The sequence below is a fragment of the Scomber japonicus genome, chromosome 20 (assembly GCF_027409825.1).
Source record: "Scomber japonicus isolate fScoJap1 chromosome 20, fScoJap1.pri, whole genome shotgun sequence".
Lineage (NCBI taxonomy): Eukaryota > Metazoa > Chordata > Actinopteri > Scombriformes > Scombridae > Scomber > Scomber japonicus.
This window is the reverse complement of record NC_070597.1, coordinates 22,197,662-22,217,127: the sequence shown is the minus strand read 5'-3', so window position 1 is coordinate 22,217,127 and position 19,466 is coordinate 22,197,662. Positions and strand designations below refer to the sequence as shown.

The window sequence follows — 19,466 nt, the reverse complement described above, 5'->3', positions numbered from 1 at the left end:
CTGCTCATGGAGACAGCCAGGCACGTGCCCACCAAGTGTTGTTGGCAGCCAAAAGGGAAAAGACTGAGAGGAGGCCACAAACATTGAACACATAGGGGAATGTTTGCTCAGGGTATACTTTAAATGCCTTAGGCCTAAATCACTGCTGTATAATAAACTTTAACATATCTTTTTTTGAGAAATACAACAAAGCATGTAATCTGCAGGGATCTAGCATAGATTAGCGAGGGGAAAATGCCAGCGGTTAACTGTACAAACACAGATGGTACAAGTTTTGTAGAACAACCATTCGATATGAGCTGTCTGTGTATACATGTTTAGTATGTGTGCATGGCTCACCTGCAGAGGCTGACAAATCCTTCTTGCTGCCGTTAACATCCTCTATACTGCGCGTACAGGAATCGATCTCTGAACCTGATTTAGACTCATCACCCTTGACACACAAACACACACGCACAAAACAAAAACTGTTACAAGAGAGGCACCAGTGAAAATGCCTTGCGTCTAAGGGGAGTTAACAAAAAAAGCAGGTGGGTTGAAGTTGCCTCTAAACACGGATCCCTGCTCAGCTGTATCTCAGCCCGAGTATCGCATCAATCGTTGGATCAGATCTGACCTTGGATCAGTCACTAGAGGCAACCTCACTCTGTAAGCAGGTGGGTGAGGGTATGTTCTCACTGATCCCAGAGCTCACAGGTCAAAGGATACAGAGAGAGAGAGGGAGAGAAAGCCTGTTGATCAACTACATACAGTGTCATCATGCAAAGAGAGGTGAGGCGTTTCACAGGAGAACCACACTGAAACACAAGCAGTAATGTGCACGGAGGTACTTCACAAACTTAATTGAATTGGTTGATTGAATTGCGATTGTTCTACAGAAACACTCAGGCAACTCTCTGCTGCCAAAGAGCTTCAGTGTGGTTGGTAGCTACATCTACAATTTTCACTTCTACACACACATACACGCACACACACACACACACTACGTCACAATGGTGTGAAAGCAATCTGTAAATCAACAACCCAGCCCCACCCAGAGTAGCAGACCTGCTAATGCCTTGTTTTATTCTCTATCATTATTCCAGACAGTGATGTCATGATGAGTCTCTCTCGCTATCTTTTATTTACATATCATTATATTCCTCTTCACGGTCTTCCACAGAATCCTCACGAGCTCTGTTCTTCTCTAAATTATTTCCCTCTAGCCTTTTGATTCATGCCACTTTCTACATACCACTACTGCAGTGACTGCTGCTCATATTTGTTGTGCTACGCCAGAGCCTGCAGACTCAGATGTTAATATATGCGAGTGTGCCAGGTGGATGTTGGATTAATAGGATGCCGACCCTCTGAGTCAGACCTCTGTGGTAGCAAAGTGAGTAAACTGTGTGCAGAAAAGCCTCTGGGTCTAATCGGCATGCACCTCCTCTTAAACTAACAAATTACTTTCTTGATACTTCTCGTGGGTGTGAGGGAAAGACAAAGTGGCTGTGGATGTACTGCATATTGCATTTGTTTACCACGGGCGTGTTGGGTATGGCCGGCTCTGAGGCACCCATTTACATTTACTCTTGTCTTAAAAGCCACTATTTATGTGCAGACTGATTTTCCCCAGACCTGTGGAGTGTGAGAAAATTCGGTAAGGAGAGTGGATGCTAATCAACTGGCGGGCCAATCAACTCAAGGGCTACTTTGGAGGCTTTCCATGGTTGCAGTGCTCATCACGTTCCGTCATCTACTTATATATCACAGAAGCTCAATCTTACTGCTACTTCAAATAATGGATTGTGAAAGATAAAACAATTATGAACTGTCCGTCACCCTTTTCTCTTTGCATTTCATTTGCATCTGTCAGTAGTTCAAAACTGTATAATCATAGTATTTAAGTTAAGTTTTTAAAAGTATGCCTCTTCATTTTCTCATGTAAGGTATGGTGTACCTCAAGGCTCAATCTTAGGGCCAATTTTATTTATCTTAAACATGTTTCACCTGGGGCATAGCATTGGTAGACATAGCATCTCTAGTTGTACACCCCCGTTAGGCCCACTGTCCTTGGTATACAGAGTTTTCTCTATAGGATTGTCTGTTTGATGTGACTGTATAATGAATATTAATGAATATATATAATTGACTATATAAGAGGAGTTTTTCATTGCCACTGTTGCCAAGTGTTTGCTCAAGGGGGAATGTTGAGTCTCTTTGAATTCAATTAAAGGGTACGGACTAGACCTGCTCGATGTGCCTTGAGATGACTTTTGTTGTGAATTGGCGCTATATAAGTAAAGATTGATTGATTGATTGAGGGATAATCATAGTATTTAAGTTAAGTTTTTAAAAAAGTATGTCTCTTATTTTTCTAAATATATGGTATGGTGTACCTCAAGGCTCAATTTCGGGACTGATTTTATTTTTCTTACACATGCTTTCTCTGGCTAATCATTCGTAGATGTAGACCCACTGTCCTTGGTATACAGAGTTTTCTCTATAGGATTGTCTATGTGATGGGAAAAAAATAAAGGTCTAAAAATGACCTAACCCCAGTTCAGAAATCATAAAATCATATCATAGACATATCTATTCATTTCTATTTTATATTATTTCTGATTGCTTAACTTGTGGTACTTGTATGTCCTGACTGTTGTGCAGTGCAACAAAAAGGCACATTTCTTATGTGTGTCTACTTGGAAATAAACCTGTTTCTGATACCGGATTCCAGGAAAAGTACATCAATCCTGTTGCAAGAGATTTTGATGTTTTATTTGATTGTAATTTAGGTTTTGTGCAAAGAACCTCTAAAATTGCTCAATCATGGCTTGGAAGAGACCACTTTACATGCTTTCAGAGCTATTAGATACAGCCTGTAGAACTCAGCTACCAGGCTTATAACCACATCACACCAGTTCCAGCCTACGTCTACTGGCCCCCAGAATGTTTTAGAATTGATTGCGATTATGATCATCATTATTATTAGTGGTAGTAGTAGTAGTAGTAGTAGTAGTAGTGTTGCTGTATTAGGAACATTTGGGCTAACTTTCCTTTTATGCTTTATTCTTGCATAACACACAAACATTCTCCTAACCAAACACACATCCCACACACATAACAATTCATCACCAGACATACAGTAAATTTTGCAAAATCTCTTTTAACCACAGCTAGAGCCCCTCTCCCACAGGGCTCATCAAACCCACACGCAATCAATCAGACAAGACAGCTGTGATAGGACAAACCCAGTGGAGCATCAGCACTAAGCATTGTGGGGTGCTCAACGTCATCTCCTCTCTCTCTCTTTCTCTCTCTCCCTCTCTCTCTTTTTCAGGTACGGGGAAGAGAGAGAGGAGAGCAGTTAGTCTTCATGGTCTTGGTTTTGGTTCCTGCTGAGCGGTGGTCCGTTAGGAGCTTGTATATGCAGTAGCTTCTGGTCAGTGTAAAGGTAATTGTGAAGGAGCATGTGTGTACTCACAGAAAAATCAAAACTAGGCCTGGGGCTTTGTTGTGAAGGCCTTGCGGTATAAGAATAAGGAGCAGACCTGACTCGACCGGGTGAAGAGCGACAGGACAACCTGAGCCTCAGCTCTCCTTTCTGAGGCACACAGATACAACAGCTGGCTTAAAAGAATAGTTTCAGCTTTTCAAAGATTGATGTTTAAGTTTCAGGTTTTCAAAAATGATGGAAACATATGCATCATTATCACCATTGAAGATTGGTTGCTCAGTATGCTCCAAGGCCTGTTAAGCAACTATTATAATAATCTGTTACAGAATTGGTAGTCAGTCTAATGTACTCCAGTGTACTACAGTCTGGCCTCACCTTTGTGCATTAATACCATAAACCTTTGTTATGGTCAACATAAACAGTAGTTACAACTGTAAGATTCTGACCAGCTTGAACTAAAGATCAAGCTGACCAAAGATCTGGTGTGTTCTAAACCTCAAAGTATCAGGGGGGCAATTTAAGGACCCACAGACATCTCTGCTGAGCTGAGGAGTTAAAGCCAGTGAAACTGCATCAGCCCGCGAGAGAGATTTATTGAGCTCGAACCTGATTTTGATCTGCCAAATTTCCTGCTCTCTCACAGTTGTTTTTCTTTTGCTTTCTCTCATATTTTATTTTGTCTTACAGAATCGCTGTCATCCTCCTGTGTTTTTCATTCTTTCCGTCTACAGTGTGTACTTCTGTGTAACTTCTTTGCAGGCAGACATTCATTTGTAATTTCAGAGTTGGAAACAAAGCTTTCCAATTAGAGTTAAGTCTAAAAGTTTCACTGCACGGCTATCGTCCAACCAAAAAATGCATTTAAAGTTTTTTTCATTTCCAGATTAGGGCATTTTGGGAGTAGACAGAATTAAATAAGACTGGTAGGATGAGTAATTAACACTTCTCTCTTTGCCTCCACAGAACAGAGACTTGTTAAATACTTATCAGGGGAGGGGATAAATGTTAACCGGATTATTTTTCTGCAGATTTATATGTTGGTGTTGATTACACTTCTGGTTGGGGGAGAGTTCAGTCAAGTTTGGTAAAAGGAAGGGTTTTCACCAAGTAATTTAGACAATAACAAGTGGAGCAAGTGGGGGGGCAATGGACTCCAGGGAAATCCGTATTCCTGAAATAGTCGAAGATGTTTGGATATCTTGTTTACACTCTGCCACCCCAATTTGGGCATGGTGGCGAGAGCAGGAGATGGGCCAGACCAGGCCTGCTGCTGATAGCCAGACAATAATAGACACCAGCAGCTCACAGGGGGATCTCAATTACATTGCTTCAAAAAGGGTGTAAATGGGAGACGGAGGGCGAATGTTGATAGGAGGAAGTGGAGTAATTGTGTGTGCGTGTGTGTGTGTGTGTGTGTGTGTGTCCGTCCACCAAAATTGTTTCCTACCCCAGCTGCATTTGAGACTCATCGACCAAGAATTGCCTTGGACACCTGTGTTGTAGTAGTGGAACTCTAACCTAACACCAAAGCATTAATGACATCCACAACAACATATGTAGGTATGTATGGAAGCCCAAGGGTGCCAACATGTAATTAAATTGTTCCATCAAATTGCAGTTTCGTTATCCATCTGTCTGCACGACACTATTTCAATTAAAATGTTCATGTTTTAAAATATGTCATTACTACAAAAATTAAAATTAAAACTCAACTGATATAATTTAAATAATAATTTTGAGTGTAAAATGTCACACTCCCATGATGGTATTTGCTGTTAACTACTAAAATGAATGAAATGATGTTCTTATTTCATTTAATTTCTACAGAAAATGAAATAGACTAAAAGAAGAGTGCACAACCCTGCCAGAGGCTCTGTGAGGCTATCCTCAGGCAAAGCAGTGCTTTGAGCTAAATGCTTAAGTAACCACGTTCACATGCTCACAGTTACAATGCTAATATACTACCTTTTAAGAGTTTTTTATTATTATATTCACCATCTTCTTTTAGATTGTTACCATGCCAACATTAGCTCTAAACACAAAGGACTACTGCTGCTGATATCTTTGGTTAAAAAAAAATGTAATTAAAATTTTGATCTTCATCATTAAAGCAAAATTAATGTCCAAACTAGAGGAAATGTTTCTCAATGACAAAAGTTGACAGCTAAATGACCAAAGTAATTGAGAAACATACAATATTTCAGTCCTGACCAAAATGATATATTCACCGAAAGACTGAAGTGGCTTTTAAATTAAATGTTCATTTAACTGAAGGATTTCATTTCAATATTGGCAACTTTGGACCTCCATATGTATGGCTAGAATATACAATGTATACCAATTACATTGCACAGTTATAAAAGACAGTGTTAGATAAATAACACTATAATGACACGTTTAACCATTAGACTCCAGCTAGCAGACTCCACTCACAATCCCCATTTCAAGCCTGGGCCCCCAGTGGACCGCTGTATTTCAACCTGATAGAAAAAACAAACTCAGAACAATTTGGAACATTTACCCACTGGAAAAGTCCTGAATTAGTTCTGGATGGCATTCAGCGGTGTAAAATTAGAGGACACAAGGACAAGACTTACTACCATATGTTTTTCAGAGGCTTCATTTTACTGAGTGTACTGGCCTTGCCTGAAGAGCCTGAGTCATGCAAACAGAGTTCACATCTCCCCCACTCTCTTTATTAGCTCTCATCCTCTAGTCCTGCTGGATTTGTCTGGCTGTGCTGGGGCCTCCCAAAAAAACGGCACCGCACCCCCTTATCCCCCTCTCCCCCTCACTCTGTCTTTATCCTCCAGCCAGATAAAACAGAGACTGAGAGAGGGAGATTTTTTTGGCAGCGCATGTGCGGCGTTCTTACCCCGAGGTCGGAGAGAAAAAGAGAGGGGTGGAGGGCTGGTGGGAGGTGAGCATTCAATCTGAGGGTTGATGTGGAGTCTGCTTTTAAAAGAGGACTTAAAACAGAAAGAAAATACACACACGGCAAAGTGGTGCAAGTGTGTAAACACCTTGTGACTCTACTCTAAAACCCCTTCTGAACAGTCAGTTGCTGCCCCGGTTAGTCTCAGCAGCACGGGCATCATGCAAGAAGCAGGGTTAGAGGACTTCAGATGACGTGACTCATCCTCTGGCAGCCATATTGGAGGTCCTCGGTTTTTTGGCAGCACAGGTGACAAACTGCCACTTAGCATTTTGGAACCTGTGCTGTCTAGATGGACCAGGAGCATAGCAGTCTTCTGAACACATTTGATTTGCACAGTACTCATATTGAGGGTCAGTTCACTCAAATTACAAACAAAGAAACAAAACCCCTTCCTGTTATTGAGTCAAGCCATGCTATGGTTCAACAGAGGTTTGATATTCCCACTGCTGACATTTTTGCTGCCATCCCAATATAGTGAAAGTGAATTGAATTAAATTAGCAAAAATTGCTCATAGACCTTGCTATGTCTCATTCTCATTGATTTTTAAACCAGTGGTTTCAATGGTATCCTCAATGCGAGGGTCTCCAAGACTTGTGATGAGTCATCAGTTTTCCTTCCATCAGTTAAATCATGAAAAGGAAGCAGTCACTGATGCCATGAACAAAACATCATGTGACAGATGCCAAATGTATCCAAAGATGACTCGGAATCCAAAAAAGGATTGATTTAAATTGCTAAATGCATTGCCAGCTTTTTGCAATCTTTAGCTTCTGGTTGCCGTTAGCGATGCACTAAACAGAATTTAGATTTCCGTAATTGTGTGTCTCATCTCTTTAACTGAGTTGCTGATGTTTTGTATGGAGGATTCAACCGAGAGATTTTCATGCCCGTCCAAAGGCTTGGAAGTACTTCAACAGCCTTTCATTACAGAAAATGAACTGTACTTCTGCCTCTGGATTTCTTTATTCCTCAAATAGCCCATCCTTTTACTTTATTGTATTAAGTTGGTGGCAGAGGTCTCAGTAGCAAATAAAATTGAAACTGGCTCTGCTAAGGACAAGTTAGAAGATAGATCATTCTTGTTCTTTGAGTGAAATGACCCTTTAAGGCACTAGTAGTTGGCATTGGCTTGGATTTGCAATTACCAAGCCATCCATTCAACTTTTTTTGTTGCTGTATATTCATTCAGCCATTAATGAGAACAATTTTTGAAATGGACCTCCAAGCTGTGGCTGTTGAGAGATCTGTGACGTAACTGCAAAGCCTCTATATAGGGAAGGAGGAGGAGAACGGGTGGAGAAGGGGAGGGCAGAGGGGAAGGATGGGGGTTGGGGGGTGGGTGAAGGGCAGTTAGTCAATTAAATGGAGGGAGGGATGGCAGAGCTGCAGTGCTGTACATACCCCTGAGTCTACAGGCAGCTGAATTAGGCTCAGCTGGGCATGCAAGTCCTCCCGCTTGGTCACTTCCTATTAGTGGAAGTGATCGGTGCAGCCAGACAAGAAAGGGAGGCGCACACAGGAAAAAAGGCACAGAGGTGAGAGGTGGAACCACAGCAGTAGACAAGAGCAGAAGGAGAAAGTTAAAAGGAGATTTCAGCCTGTTGTAACATTTCGACTTCACCATGCGACAGACCATTGCACGGGCAACTCGAATTAGTCGTGAAAGCATGAGGGGGCCCGGAGAAGTTCAGAAAGTCGACGTGACGTAGGAGAGCACAGCCATGTTTTACCCTCCGTTTGGTCCCACTGACATTCTTTCAGAAAGCAGTGAATGGAAATGATCTTTGACATACACACAAGTTTAATGACAGAGTGCAGAACAGCTATGCATTCTTCAAGACAAGGAAGCATTCCTCCGCATTTGACATATACATTGCACATGTTTCAATTGCATCTGCATGTCTGAAATGTATGTTTATTGTCACGGTTGGAGATGTAATAAATAAGAACAACTTTGTCTGTCTTCTTTTAATTGGTCCCTATAAAGAATTGGATTGGTCTGGTTGCACTCTCTGCAGCGGATATTGGATTCTGTCACATGCACACGCTGTCACAATCTGACAGATAGAGAGAGAGACACTTAGAAAAAGAGTTGGATAATGGAGAAGAAATAGAGTATGGGCATGGGAAGGAGGGTAAGAAGAGGAGGAGTTAATTTAAGAAAGTAAAAGCAGGCAAAGAGAACCAAAAACCACCTGCATAAGACTATTTCTTATCTTGCCGTTATGTCCGAAGCAATATGGACATTAAAAATGTGTGTGTGACTATGTGTGTGTGTGTGTGTGTGTGTCTTGGCTCCAGAGCTGTACATCTCTCTTGGCTTGGCTCACGTCATTCAAGCACCCGTTACCTAGCAACCCTGACGCAGGGAAAGTTTGGCCGACTAAAAATAAACTTAGTGTGTGCAGAAAGGGATGTAAAGTTGAAAAAGGAGAGGGAGAATTAAGCCGACAGCTCTGTGATGATACGGAGGAGCCGAGGGGGAAGAACAGAACACGAGCTAATAGACTGCAGGGACTTTCTGTATTTGGTTATGTGTTATTTGTTTGAGAGTCTGTATTGTTTTCGAAGATCACTCTCTCTCGTTCCTTACATAGCTGTCAACAGGAGCTCAAACCTTAACAAAGAAAGACACTACAAACATTCATTCATGTCTATTTTTTGATATATTAGTAGAAATAGTGTCTAAGCTTCCAGTCACTAGGTGGGTGTTTCCCTTGGCAGCGGTTAACTGACATGTGAGGGCTGGCATTGCTAGGAGACGTGCTGTTAGCTTCTGTTGTGTGCTACTGACTGCAGTGTGCTATTTGGTATGTGCTACAAACAATGACATACAACATATTTTCCCCTTTTTCCCAATAAGCTCATATAGTGTTAGCTATCAACGGTCTTTGAACAGCTGTCTGGATATTAAACTTGCAATGACTGATCTTTGGCCTCTTAGGAGAAGCAGAACTTCATTACATTGTTAGCTAATGGCTAACTTGTTAACAAACTAGCAAATGTACACATAATCCTAACCCAGATATGGCGCAACATTAACATATTTTTGGAGTTGTGTGAAAGCAAAATGAAGTCCAATATTTGCTCTGCTTTTGGTTTGAACCAACTCCTGAGAGAAATAGTTGACTCTAAACAACCAAATTCACTGGCTAGTTGCTAGCTTTGTCTAACTGCCATTTAGTGTTGGGCTTAATCAGTTAAAGCAGCTGCCAACTGTGACTGAAACTGTCATAATTGTGAAAATGAACCACAATTACAGGTTAGAAAACCAAAACAATGATGTTATGAATACCAATAGAACTAAGGGGAGCTTGGGTAATAATTCAGTGTGGTTTCATCACTATAGGTAATCCATTATTGAATTACCTTTTGTGCATCACAGCTGCTTTAAGTTACTATTAAATTACTATTATTAAATTTCCAAATAGCTTACATTGCACTGTTAGGGTCAAGGTTAAGTTTGGCACTGATTGACATGACTTTTGTGAGTAATAAAGTATAGCTAGCATTAGATATTTCTCTTTCATGGGTAATGTCAAATGAACTTGAAGTACTTGAAGTAAAACATGGAGCAACATATGGAGTAGCACACAGACTACAAAGTGAGTAATGTATGGAATAATGTACAATGTAATGTGCTGGATGTGGAGTTACATACAGAATAAAGGGTGGCTCAGGAGGTAGAGAAGGTCATCCACTAATTAAAAGATGGGCGGTTAGATCCCCAGCTCCTCCAGTCCACATGTCTAAATGTCCTTAGGCAAGATGAAGCCCAAATTTCTCCTTAAGGTTGTGCCAGATTAAACTCTGATGAGCAAGTTGGCACCTTGCATGACAACTTCTGCCATCAGTGCCATGGGTGAATGTTGGTATGCAGTGTAAAGCTCTTTGAGTGGTCGGAACACTAGAAAGGCCCTATATAAATGCAGCCAACTTACTGTTTAAGGAGCCATATATGGAATTATGTACAAAGTAACATATGGACTATGAGGTAACATACAGAGTAATGTGCAGAGTGCTCAAATCCTGAATGGAACAAGCAACACCTTACAATATTGACCAAAAATTCAAGCCTGCAAGAGAGCATAAATCTAAGGAGTACTATCACTTCAGGATAATAACAGGAATACATTCATTCCAATCTTGGCTTCCACGTAGATCCTTCATCTTCAGCAGCCTCGGGTCAATGCGTCCAATCCCCATGTGATTCCACTCACCGCAGTCCTGAACTTTATATTTATACAGCAGATAAAAGCAATAGTATGAGAAGCCCATTCCAATTAATCCATTTTTTAGGAGGCTGTTAACCATTCTCTCTTCTGCACCTCTTTTGATTTCTCCTCTCAGCAAAAGAGCCAAAAAGTATGAGAGATCAAAGCATAGGTGCTGTCACCCCTAAAAGAACCAGAGAGGGGAAACAAGACAGCCAGATATAGACTGAATAATTGTGTGATTTACTCTCTCCATCTCATCTTACCCTTTATTCCTCTCTCCCAATCACTCTATCTGTCTCAAATTAAAGCCCTATGCACTGCAGATTGGCCAACTGAAAACTGAAGGGAGGTCGCTCAATGAGTTTCAACTTCTTTGCTCCCTGTAGACTCAGCTGTTAATCCACCTTCTTCTGCTATTTCTTTGCCCGATTTCTGTCTTTCAGAAAAATCACAGACATTGTGTGTTGGTAGCGGATACACATCACATCCTTTTGTTTTATGACACAAGAGAAGTTGTCCTGGGGAAGGGGAAGATTAGGGGAGCATGAGAAGAAGGTATTCGTGCATGAGACCGAGGAGAAGACAAAGCAGAGGGATGTGGGAGATGTGGGCTGATACGCAGTCTAGTCTAGCAGACATAGTTTTCTTATGATGCACTTTATGGCATGACTGCATTGGCAAATAAGCAGAACAATAATGAGGATGACTGCTGAGATAGTGGGAAAGAGTGGGAGGTGAAGACGAGGCTGACAGCAAAAAGAAGATGGAGACGGAGTGGAGACGAAAATGAAACGCTGCAACTAGTTTGATCTCATGTCCTCACATAACCCGCTGCGGAGAGTGCAAGATGAGGTATAGTTTAATGTCTACAGAGTTCATGAATTTGTTATGTGTGTGTGTGGGTGTGAAAATCTATCTTTACTTTAGTAGAAAGTGATTGGGAGTCATTTAAAATCATATTTCAGTCTTAAAACCTATTTTTTCTAAAAAGCTAGCAGAGCAAAATAATGATAGTAATTTATTAACATAAGTATCCCATGTGCTTTCACCCTCCACAAAATATTATTAGTGTCAAGGCCTGGAAGCAAGCCAGATCAGTCTGCGAGATTCAAACACACTGACCTGCGCTAAAGAGAAGATAAACAGTCTCACACTTATGGCAAATGTCTTTACTATGCTTTTAAGAAAAGATTTCAAGACTGAATTTTAACTTGACAATGTAATCTGTATGGCTCAGTTTTGTGCGTGTGTGACCAGCAACATTATACCTCGGTCTGGAAGCCTTCGACCAAGATGGCCACCAGCAGGTTGAAGAGGACGTAGTTGCCAAAGGTCATGAGCGCAATGAAGTAGAGGGCTGCTACGTGAGACGTGGAGGCCATGCCATTATATAATACCTTGTTCCAGTCCTCCTGGGTTAGGATCTAGAGAAGAGGAGAAGAGAGGGAAAACTATTGATTGAATAAAAACAGATGAGTGATGTGCTGCAATTGTTTTAGCAGTTTATTTCAAAAATTCTTAATAACTTTTGAAATTTTAGGACCTTGATGTCAGACAGAGGTAGGCCAAAGCAGTTCCCATTTCTAGCCAGAGACCGATGATTTTTGGCAGCTGAAATGACACTTTGACTGGCAGATTTTATCAGCTCCAGCAATGTAGCTGATTATGCTAATATTCACTCGATGAGTTAGTTGAACAGTTTCCAGCTGACTTTCCGATGTTTCCTGCTGACTTAAGTTTGTATCTTGTAGAAGTTTATGACCCATGTAAAAGACATGGATATAAACAAAACAGTACCGTTTTGAGCTTCTTCCCAGCCACTATCAGACTAGTGGCACAGGACATTAGGGAGGGAAGAAACCATCTTAAGCCATAACTCATTTCACACTATATATATATCATAATACAGACAATGTGCAATACCCTTACAACAATAGTCTGCAATAAGTGTTTTGTACTTATAATATGTCTTTTATTCATTTGTTGTGTTTTATTATTTATTTGTTATTTGTATTTATAAATGTGACTTAGTGTCTATTTTATCTACCTCTGGGTCTTGTTTTTAATGAAGATAGATCTGCTTGACTTAGGGAAATGCACAAGAATTCCAATGAACCGTACTGTGACCTGTGCAAATAGCAATAAAACTCTAATCTAATCTAATTCTTGTATTGCAATGCGGATTTAGTTTGTTGCATTATTGGTATGATAAATCTGTTTGGCTATTTAGCTTACATATTTGCTTGTATTTTGTAATAGTTTTCACTCAACTTAACAAGACAAAAAGGCATTTGGCATGAACTAATGTGTTGAGCAAATATAGTGCTATCTTGGGTAATGTTAGCTGGGGTCGCTGGAGTATAAACAAAGCAGGAGAGAGCTAATGTCAGCCTAAACTCCAGTAGCCTGGGGCTTGGCTTTCACAGTGGGGAAATGCTACACTGCATTTACTGTACTAGTTATGAACAGGAATTTTCACCTCCTACTTGTTGTCCCACACGCTAATGTAGTTAGCTGATGATTAGCTCCTTGGACTCTGAAGTAATACTAGCTTATTCCTGTAAATTAGTTAGCCCAGCCTGCTACTGGGTTTAGCAAATGTAGCACTATCTTGGGTAATGTTAGCTGGAGTTGCTCGAGTATATGCAAAGCAGGAGAGAGCTACTAACGTTAGCCTCAACTCCAATAGCCTGAGCCTTGGCTTTCACACTGTTGGGGAGGTACTATACTACACTGGCTGTGCTACCTCTTGTCCCACAAGCTGATGTATTTTGTTGATGACATGCTCCTTGGACTCTGAAGTAATGTTAGCTTATTTCTGTAAGTTAGTTAGCAAGGCCTGCTTACAGCAGAGAAACTTCTTGTATTTTCGGAAGGCTAAAAAAAGACACCAAGGTCCAGACTCTTTAAAGTTTCAGTGTAATTGTCACTTTACAGCCCCATGAACACCGACATGTGGAAAGAGCCAAAGAATGATTAATGCTAAGCTATTTTTCGGGGGACGAATTCAGCAAACATTCAATTCTTTCTTATTTAAGAGGTTCTGTATTGATATTGTCATAATATTGAGGGTCAGACAACAACATAGCGAAATTTAAATGTCACTCACTGAGGCATAAAAACATTTAGGGCAATTAAAAACAATTTAAGGCATAAAAAAAACTGCCACATATATTGAGTTCGAGTCAGTGTCCCTCTTATTTCTGTAAAAAAACAAAATGCAATGCTTTACCACAAGTTGTTCATTTTGGAAGACAACACTGAAATGTAAAAGCCTTCATTCACAGCTTAGCACCATTCATTCTGTGGATCTCCCACATGTAGAAAGAGAAAAAAATAAACCCTCCATGTGTAACATCATGAGAACAGACATGTCAGTACAATCTTCTGTACAGAGAGATGTGCTGACACTCGACATAGTCCCTCATCAGATGTTTCAATGAATTATAAATGGTTACTATATTAAGGGTGATAAATACTATACATAGGTTATGCAGAGATAATGGACGGGTATTGGGGCCCACAGAGGACGTTTGAGTTGAGTTTGAGTTGATTCACTAATCTAAGATGACATGATGCAAGACGCAAGCCTACTTAATCTATGTAACATACTTGGAAATGGAAATTAGATGAGTGGAAAAAAATGTGGCAGATAGATAAAGGCCCAGCAGATTGCCATGCAAAGAAGGGAGAGACACGGGGCATGAGAGAGTGAAGAATATTTGATTTGTTATATTTTATTTATTCAGGAGGAAATTGTCTTTTCAGCCTGTGACTGGGGACAGGTTCAGTCAGCAGCGATGAGGCAGGAAGAGCTCAAGTTACTTGCTTTAGGGCATTTCAGCAGGTAAAGTGTGATGCTGTATGTACTTACACACCTTAAGGTCATCCTGCTGCCAAGTATTTATCATGTCAACACACTGTGAAGTCATGCATAAAGCACAAGCTTAACTGGCCATAACACAGTGGAATGTGAAGATTCAGCGTAAGAGAAACGGAGGATGGGGTTTATTCTCACCTGGAAGACAGTTACGATGGCCCACAGAAGAGAGTCAAAATTCTTCCTGTCTGGCAGAGTGTCTCCATCCCTCTCTGACCCAAACTTACAACCAAACAGATGCATCCCCAGGATACTGACACACAAGGAGGGTTGGACAGGGAACAAACAGGAAAAAGAATGTTTACATTAGACCAAATCATTAGAGACTGTACAAATACACTGATATTTACATGCTGAAATGACTTCTGTTTTTCAGCCAGCACTGACTGTAACATACTGATTTTATCTATGTCAGAGAAATATTTCCACTTAATTCATTTCTGCCTTATCATTTGTGCACAGGTACAGATTAGTTTTACTTGAACATATCCACAAAAAACTAAAGCAAATTGCACCTTAAATTATACACTTTGCTTCTACAGTTGCATAATATACTGAACATTAATGGTAATTACTGCCCAGAGGACTGTCATTCAAAAGGTAGCCATAAAAGTCAATGCTAGTTTTGTGACCAAAAATGGGCAAAGATAACAAAAACTGCATATATGGAGTGCTGTCAGTCAGGTCAATCAAACACTTGTCGGTTCAGAATCAGTTGGTCCACAATGCTTTATTGCAGAAATGCTGCCATGAAAGGGAGTGGAAATGGAGTGCTCATGCCAGGTTAAGTTCAGCACCATGGACAGCGTCACAAAACATGGCCCTGACACCTTAAGTATTTTTCTAGGCTTCACTCATAGAAATGAACACCACTGACACTGGAAACAAAGACATGACTCAGCTTTCATCCAACTAAGACCAATTTACACTTCAATTTCATTCACTTTCATTCCAAGAGTTTAATGGTGAACTTAAGCTACTAGCTACTAGCATAAAGACTGGAAACAAGGGTAAACTGCTGGCCTGGCTTCTTTAAAAAATCTACCTCTAAAGGTCAGTAATTAACTTGCATCTCTTTTATTTAATCTGCACAAAAATATAAATGACAAAAATGGTTTTAGAGGGAGTTATTTATTTGAACTATTTCTTGATGAGAAAAACAGTTTATTCAACATATATGCAGCATCTCTGCAGGTTGCCAGGCAACCTCAACGTGATGACAAGACTTTGGGAAGTCATGGCACCCGGATGTTATTTTATCAAGAAATTGTTATTGCATTAAACTTCCCCCTAAACTGAAAATTGTTATTTTTACATTTCTGTTTGTGTACAGATTAAACAAACTAACTTTTGAACTTTAGACAGAGCATGACTAGCTGCTTCCCCCCTGCTTGAAGTATTTATATTAAACTACTCAATCTCCTTGCTGTTACTCCATATTTAATGCACATACATAAGAGAGTGATTTCATCTAATCCTCTGGAAGAAAAAAGATAAGCATATATCCAAATTAACTTTTTAAACCCAGTTTTATCAAAGATATAATATTATCAAATATAAAGTACTATAGACTTAGTAAAAGGGCAGTTTTTACAGTTTAATATGTATAAAGAGGAATTTGGGAGGATAAAGGGATTAAAGCAAAGGAAAGAAGAAAGGAAGCATAAAAAAGAGATAAGGAAATAGTCTCATGCAAACTGTATACTTTTTCTTCCTTATTATTTTGATGTGACTTTAGCTTTATGCTGAGAAAGAAAGAGTGACAGAAAGAAAGTCATGTTACATAAGACATGTAATCTGGGGTGTTAATATTATGAAGCAGCAGTGAGTCTGCACTGCAGTCTGTCTGAATATAAGAATATTCAGACACTGAAGCTCGACTGGAGCTGAGAGATCAATGAACGGGCCTCCACTGTGTCAACTTGGCAACTCTTCACTCAAATCAAGGGCTGTTTATCTATGCATATACAAACCCCTTAGACCTCAATGTGTTTGTGTGTGTGTGTGTGTGTGTGTGCGCGTTTGCCCTCACGTTCATGCGTCGGCATAAACACGTCGACAAGCTGCTAAAATGAAGCGACAAATCCTTATATATACCTAACACACACACACCCAGTCTTAACAACATCTACAGTCAGATGAATCCACAGTATATCCACACAAACACCATGTGTATGGTATTTCCCACACATAAAGGAGACAATAATGGACAGAAGTCTCCATAAATGTGTTGTGGAACTGTGACTAATATAGTGTCTCAAATCTTGTTCTTCTGTACTTACACTTAATATTTTGAGTGCATACGTGTGCCCACTTTTCAAACAGGAAATGGTGGCTGAGTACGTTGTAACTACAGTGAACACCACCATATTATACAGGTGATTTTTACACTTAGCACCACTATATTGTTGTCACATATTAGCCATCAGCAGGTTTCTTGGGTTAATTTAACAGTCTGTAATGAATTGGTACAGCGAACGCTAATGCTAACACAAGCTTGCTACTGCTAGCTTATTAACGTTAGCTTACTAAAACTGGTTTGCTAACCCTAGCTTGCTAACTAGCTAATCGTCATTTCTGGTAAGTGCGCAAAGGCCATGTTTGATTTGAGACAACACTAACTCATCTAACAGTAGTATTAGCAGTAGGTTATATGATTTAAGACACAGCATAAGAATTTTGCCTGACTGTAAAAATATTTTCAGAGCAGGTAATATGTTAAACACATTAAGTATCTTAGTAAGGTGTTTGACACCAGGTGCCCCCAGAAAAACTTCAAACATGTAAGTTACTACATACACAGATCATAACAAAGGCAGAAAATGAAAAACAAAATTTGACTTCTCCTATTAGTACAATGCAATTTTAAAAACACAATTAAAATATATATTACCATTAATAAAACTTGGATTTATTACCAAAGGAGGGCTACCCGGCAAGCCTTTGCCTCCTGCACATTTCTCTTTTGTTGGTTACTGCTCTTACATGTGCAATAAATTAAATTATTAAATAAATGATAATATATTTCTGTATGAAAATGCTGTCACTGGTAGGTGTGTGACATTGGTTCATACAGCCAAATTATTCATAAATTACAAGTAAATTATCAGTTTTTAAAAGCAACTATGTGGTGAATACTACTGCAGAACATGGAGACCTGCTTTTTGATATGTAGATATCAGATATCAAGAGGTTTTTAGTTCTGTGCACATTGTGATTATGTAGAATAAATAAATAATTAAAAAGGCCTTCTACAGAAAACGTACAATTCCATTTTTTCTTCAGATCACTGAGTGAATGTTTGCGTGTTTGTGGGTCAGATGAGTGCAGAAAACCTCCACACATGAGATTTTGTTGAGATCAGCTACAGACCTAACCAAGCAGAAAAAAGGCTTGCTATAGAAAACAAGGAATTACTCTCATGTTGTCATCACATCGACTCATCTTATTCTTCCTGTCACGTCTGTTCTGATGTGCTACTCCTTGCTTCTCATGTTGACGTTACCATGTACTGATCTACCAATTTACTTTGATTCCACACATGCTTTCAATTTCACCTACACTGATCCGTCCCGTCTTTAGTTTACCTCATCTGGCTTCTATCTCAACCTTCTTTGACTTTGTTCTTCCATCAGCATCACACAGCTGAGAAAATGCCTCAGAGCATTAGAAATGAGTTGAAGTATTTCACACTTTTCTAATGGGATTGTAAGATCGATACCATTTTTTTTTTTTTGCAGTGTAAGAGAGAATGTCAGGTCACTCACTCTCCCTCCTGCCTACCTGAAGATGAAGATAAAGAGCATGAGCAGCATGCAGAAAGTGGCCACGTTGTCCATGGTCTTCATAAGCACCACCAGCTGCCTCTGCAGGGCCGGCATGAAACGGACCAGCTTCAGCACCCGCATCAGACGGAAGGTCCTCAGCACCGACAGACCCCCACCCTGCTGACCCACAATCTCCCACACGCTGTCCAAAGAGAAGAAACACACACAGACACACACACACACACACACACACACACACACACACACACACACACACACACACACAAACACACACACACACACACACACACAAACAAACACATTCATTAAACTTGTGTCAAATCTAACCCACTGCAGTTCAGGTGTGATGGAGCCCTACACCAATGAAGCTTTAGAGCATAACATTAAAAGGTAATACTTTATAATAATGCGTTTAATATATTTTAAGCATTATAAACACTATTGACAATATTGATATAGAGATATGCGCATTGCTCATTTTTACTTTACATATCACAATTCACCAACTCCATTATCTATCATTTATGATACAATCATAAAATGTTAATGATTAAACCTTACAAAATTTTAGATAATTACATGTTGAAAGCTCAGCCAATCAACTGTTAGTTAATAACACAACTATAAAATATAAAACAGTAAAAAAAAAAAAGTAAATATTTTTCAAAAAGGTGAATTAACATTTTGAATTGTGGAAAACTGGGTGGTGGATGATAAATGCCCATGTGTGTGTGTTGACTATGGAGCTAGAGACTTAAAACAATTAGCTTAGCTTAGCATAAAGACTGGAAGTTAGAGAGCTAGCCTGGTTCTATCCAAAGGTTAAAAATACACCTACCATCACCTCTAAAGCTCACTAACAGTAACAATGGTTTTTCCATCCACGCAGTGCTTTTGAACCACTTTGACTGTATGCTAAGCTAAGCTGACTGCTTTTGACCGTAGCTTTATACCTAATAAGAGTGGTATTGCTCTTCAAATTTCACTTTGGGGGAGAAAATGAATGAAATGAAGCTTATTTCCAAAGATCAACAGCAGTAGTAAATATTAGCTCCATCTCTCGTTCACTTCAGTTGAAGTCTGTACACTTTCAAATGTATTTTTCCTGTTTCAGCGACATCTCACCTGCTCCAGGAGTCTAATAAGGTTTCATTTTGCCCTGCAAATTCTCATGGACACCTTACATTGTTGAGTCAATCAATCAGT

General features: G+C 39.8%; 1 protein-coding gene across 1 annotated transcript in view; it reads right to left on the bottom strand.

The window, feature by feature from the left end:
• The window catches only part of cacna1g (calcium channel, voltage-dependent, T type, alpha 1G subunit), a 259,465-nt gene that overhangs the window by 67,801 nt on the left and 172,198 nt on the right, over positions 1-19,466 (bottom strand). The window contains exons 11-15 of the mRNA XM_053341901.1: positions 18,256-18,441; positions 14,611-14,725; positions 11,861-12,016; positions 7,777-7,842; positions 340-433 (exon numbers count right to left, since the gene is read on the bottom strand). Of these exons, the coding sequence (XP_053197876.1) occupies positions 340-433; positions 7,777-7,842; positions 11,861-12,016; positions 14,611-14,725; positions 18,256-18,441 (617 nt within the window). The remainder of the gene's footprint in view (positions 1-339; positions 434-7,776; positions 7,843-11,860; positions 12,017-14,610; positions 14,726-18,255; positions 18,442-19,466) is intronic.